General features: G+C 40.8%; 1 protein-coding gene across 11 annotated transcripts in view; it reads right to left on the minus strand.

Annotated features, from left to right (window-relative positions):
• The window catches only part of XDH (xanthine dehydrogenase), an 86,202-nt gene that overhangs the window by 72,786 nt on the left and 8,260 nt on the right, over positions 1-5,156 (minus strand). For 10 of the 11 annotated variants that reach the window (XR_003096347.1, XR_003096346.1, XM_025216101.1 and 7 more), the window contains one exon: positions 1,702-1,759. Coding sequence is in view for 8 of the 11 variants with exons in the window: in XM_025216088.1 (XP_025071873.1) it covers positions 1,702-1,759 (58 nt within the window). In the remaining 3 variants the exon portion in view is untranslated. Of the gene's footprint in view, positions 1-1,701; positions 1,805-5,156 lie in introns of those variants that run through there. The other variant, XM_025216096.1, reaches the window with a different exon arrangement.

Genomic DNA, 5,156 nt, shown 5'->3' on the forward strand with positions numbered 1-5,156 from the left:
CAGGACTTTCTCTTGCAGCAACAGCATTTGCAGGATCAAATCTTCAGCTTCCACCTGGGAAAAATGCCCACAGAAGCCTAGAAATGTTTTATGGCTTTTTATGTTACCCATAAACCATCTCACTTTACCAGGGGCAAGACCGAAGCCAAGCTGAAGTCACTATGAAAACATCAGCTATTAGAGATTAAAAAGCAGTATCTGGGATTTTTTTTATGTTTTGTTTTGTTATGGTTTGGTTTTTTTTATAATGAATGCTGTTTATAATGAAGAGGTTCAGCTAGAGCAGAGGGTGAGCTGGAATTGGTTTTTAGTGAATGGCAGCAGACACATGACTATGCTGAGATAATCAATTTAGGCCTGCCTCCTCCACTGTTGAAAGCAATGGAAGTCATTATTTCAATGGGAGTGAATTTAGGCCCTTTAACAATACCATCATTGATGTTATTATTCTGAAGCTGGAATTATTCTGAAACTGATTATTTCCATACCATCATGTGTCTGCTTCATCAAATGCAGCTTGTTCAGGAAGCTCTACTGGGGCCTAATCTAAGGATTTTCACTGCCAGTAATGCTAATCCATTTAAATAGTATGTAGGTGAGAAGCTCCTGAAGGCCCCAGTATTCTTTGCTGTAGACCTTCTGTAACTTTGGGGCTTTTCAACAGGGGCTTTGATTTTCTCACGTTTAATCATTTTTAGACATTAACAAGCTCAGATTCATAGGAACAAATGTTGAAAGGGGTGCGAAGGGACAGAAAGAGGGTAGAGCACAATCCCTCCCTCTTGCCCCCATTGCCTGTGCATCTAAGATGCATCCATGGAAGTACTGCATCAATATTCTCTGTTCTCCCTTATCCCCTGGGCACCTGCTAGAATGTGGCAACAACCAAGAGGTAAGTGGACACTACACCTTTTTTAAGGAGATACCAGTTCTGTGCAGAGGATCTTTGCCTCAGGTCTTGCTTCTCTCCATCTTTCTATCTTCACGAGAAGTATACAGGACACCTATGTTTAAAGGCCCAACTTAGCCAATAGATGGCATAACCAAAAGCACTAGCAGCTTTAGTGTGCTGAAATAGAAATGGAAACAGCCTCATTTCATATTGGCCAGGAAAATGCTATTTAGTTTATGTGATCAAAAATGAACTTCTCTCTCAATTCAATGTCTCTGTATTTAGTAAGATTCTCTATCCATACTAGGGTATAGGCAAATATACAAATTACAGCGACTGGAAACTTGCCATGCAAGAGCTGCTCTGTGGTAACAGTCCATATGCCCACTCTTCTTCGCAAACCCCCCCCTGCAATTTTGCCATTTGATTGAGGGGTGAATTACCATGGTTTACTTATCACTTATGAAGGAGTAAGTGCAGATACACAAAGAGTTACTGAGGAGCAGCTGACTCTTTCTAAGTCATCACCCCCTGCTAACTCACTGAGTTTTGCCAGATCTACATGTATGAATTGCTAATAATTACTAGAGCAGTTGCAAAAACTCCCTTCCATGTAGTAGTCTGGTTTAATGTTGCTTGGCTTGCAGTTGTTGATGTAGTCTGCACACTTCAAAAAATACCAGCCCCACACATACAACTTATTTCCAGATGTGGGTTCTGGCTAGCAGTTGAGAGATGGACAGAAATAGTAAACAACTATGAAATGCCATAACCACTTGAAATCACATACTGTCCTTGACATGGGATACATTTTCTTCGTAGGTAGATTAATAGAGTTGTTTCTGGGTCAACATTTTTTTCCACTACCTGAAAGAAGAGAAAAGGATTGAAAATCACCTGATCAAGCTTCATTTATGCAGCAGTACAGATACACTGAATATGAAAAGTCAATTCAGTCCAAGTGCAACTTTCTTCACATCAGTGTCATTAGAAATGTGATTAAGTTGGCCTGTTGGCTTCAACTGAGTAGCACCATTGCTGACCATTAAAAGTTATTTATCAATGTAAGAAGATGATTAATTCTTGTGTCTGAATTCCACCCCAACATTGAATTCTAATTCTGATTTACCCTGCAGTTTCTCTAGTCCCCTGTTAGTACTATATTGATAGTTATGTTAATAAGCATCTTAAACAAGGAATCTTAATCTGCACATTTCAACTCAACTCAGCCTTAATTGTTAATAATATTGTTTACTGTTATCTATTATATTTAAAACTAGGTTTCACTTGAACCTCTGATCTATGGTCAGAAATCAAAGTTCTGTTCTCCATCTCTTCCTGACTACAGGGCTTGTTCTTCTCTTTTGTTATTAATAGTGTCAAAGAACATTTCCAAATGAATTGTGTAACAGCATGGGATCACGTATTCTTGGCTCTTTTAATTTTCAAGTCCTAAGGTTGTTAGTTGCAGTTTATTTATGTTAATCTCTCCCAGTTCCGAAGGACAAACTAAAAGGACACTTTTATGACCTCTTTAAAGATGAGACATTTTACTGCCTTGTCCCTTTTGCCTGGGTTTTATCCCTCTGACATGCAGTAGGATTATTTAAAAAAAAAAGAAATTCTGAGAAGAAACGGTAATACTTCCCAACCAAATCCATATTTTTAGAACTGGGTGATTAAACTACTTCTCCAAAACACAGCTAAACAAATGTTGCACATTTATATTTAGGATGGTAAGTAGGGTCCACACTCCCAACCTAGGGATGGTCCTCTTGGCAAGAAAACAGTCCCTCTCCAGCTGCTTCTGTAACTTCTGGATGTTAATGGATTCCCTTCCTTGTACAGTCTTTTGGAAAAGTATGACACAGATCCAGTCATTCTTCCCATCACCAAGCATGATGGCTCTCTCTGCATTAGTCTGCTCAGCGTAAGCACATAACCCTCTCTGCTCTGCATGAGTTTAAGATAGACACTCCTGTACAGAGGTTCCATTAACATCCATGGGCACCACATGTTCTCCCATGAGCAAGAGTCCTTCAGCAGTTCTTGTGTAAATAAGTAAATGTCATCCTAGGACTGCACACCTGAGTAAAATGTACCTATTTGCATGGTCACCTGAGTAATAAAAATGGTATTTTGCTCAGAATCAGTGGTCTATTGCAATTCATTTCAAGCACTACATTTTCCCAAACAAATGTTTATCAAGCTAATCAAAGTGCGCTTGCTTTTTTATAGAATATGCACAGGCTCAGTCTGACCCTTTCAAGCAATACTGTTTCTACCTTATCCAAGTATGAAAAGGGAATTGGATAATTTTCATAATGACTTAAAAATTCTGGGTTTTTCCATGCTTGGGTAAACCCAAGAAACAAGGAGGATTTTTTTTTTGGTGATAATTTTTATTGGACCAACTGTGCAGTTGAGAGGGATGTTAGACAAAGTTTTGGATCCTTCATCAAGTCTTTGTGGCCAAAAGTTTGTCTAACATCTCTCCCAACTATACAGTTGGTCCAATACAAGATACCACCAGAAAAAAACCTTGTATATTGCCTAGCCATAATAACAGTCCAACCCCAATATGCAGCTAAACACATAATGGCCAAACTCTCCTAAAAGTACTCAGTTCTGAGCCAAGAATAAGCAGGACAAGTTTAATGACAAAATGACAATGATGAGTCAATAGGAGCAATCCTACTGTAGCAAGTCAAGCTGATTATAAGCACAAGTGTGGAGAATCTGGTCAAAAAAAATTTAAGGCTGCTCTGTGACTGTCAGGATGAAACAATTCTTTGATATGCTGGGTTTGAATCAAATCTCTCTTACCTAGGACTAAGTGTTGCTTTTCAGGACCCTTTTTGTTTGGCCTTGCCCTACAGCAATATTGTCATCACTGTTAATAGCTGTAACCTCAAATTATTGCTACTCGTGTTCTTGTCCTTCCTCCTATCATCCTTCTAGTTATTTGTTACATTTACTTGCTTTTAACTGACTTTTAAGCCTTTGGGGCAAAGCCAGCGCCTACTCGTGTGTTGTGCAGCATTTATTGCAATAGGACTCAAATGGTAACTCTGAATGTCTGTCTAGATACCTGGCCCCTCAAAACAATATCCAGGTGCCTCACAAACATTTTGATGCAGCACAAAGTGAAAAAACTCTTATGACTTCAATGGGAGTAGGATCAGCCAGACAATTGAACTTGATATAATTTTAAATGCAATATAATGTAATAATTTTAATATAATATAATTATGTAATATTTAAAAACCTATTTCTTTACCGAACTTATCTTTTCTTTGGCAGTCATAATTCATCGTATTGGCCCACTGACAAATTGAAGCAGCCAAGAATGTTTTGAAAGAGCATTTGAAGGGGCATTTACCAAACGCCGTAGTGAAAATTTTATTTTAATAACCATTTAAATGCACAATGTTGTGTCAAAGCAAATATTAAAAGGGCCCAATTAAAGTGACAGCCCAGTGACCATTAATGGCACAACCCAGCATCATTATGTTATTGACTGGACCACCATTTTGGTTCTAAAAACCCCTATTCAGGAAATCCAGTCACAGTTTTACCATTTCCTGAAAGCACTCATCAGTCATCACCACATGGCATCTATTCACTTATATGGCAGACACATCCTGCTCCAATGGTTTTTGGCCCAGATCCTGAGCAGGGGTGAACTCACATATACCCTAGGGATTTCTGGTCTTTGAAGAGAGGCTTTCCAAACAAAAAAGACATAAAGAACAAAGCCTGAATACTTGCACATATTTGCAACAAGTTGGCTTTTCTACCTCTCTTACTGCATGAAATCTCTCTGTCCCTAAAAGTAAGAATTTTTCTTTTAAAAAAGAGATGCAATTCAAGATTGCATCTCTTTTTTCATCAAGATTGCACAGCCGGGGTAAGCGGGGCCCGTGGAGAGAGGGGGCTAATCCCTTAGTGTGTGTGCGGGAGGAGGCGGCTGAGTGGAGCCGGGCCGGGTCAAGCCCCGCCCAGGCCCCTACTTCGCCCAGCCCCCAGGGAGCCACGCGACCGGAGCTGCGCAAACAGGCTGCGCAAACAGGCACGCTTCTCTGCCGGCGCATGAGTTAGCGCGGAGTTCGCACGGGAGGGCCCCGGACCCTGCCTGCGCACCCCCCAGGGTAGACAGCCCCAGCCGTAGCCAGCCTACCAGAGGCATGACACGGATGGGCACGCGCCGCACCCCGAGGGTCTCCTCGGGCACCGCGGCCCCCCCCTCTGGCACCTCAGAGAC

The sequence above is a fragment of the Alligator sinensis genome, unplaced genomic scaffold, assembly GCF_000455745.1.
Source record: "Alligator sinensis unplaced genomic scaffold, ASM45574v1 scaffold138_1, whole genome shotgun sequence".
Taxonomy (NCBI): domain Eukaryota; kingdom Metazoa; phylum Chordata; order Crocodylia; family Alligatoridae; genus Alligator; species Alligator sinensis.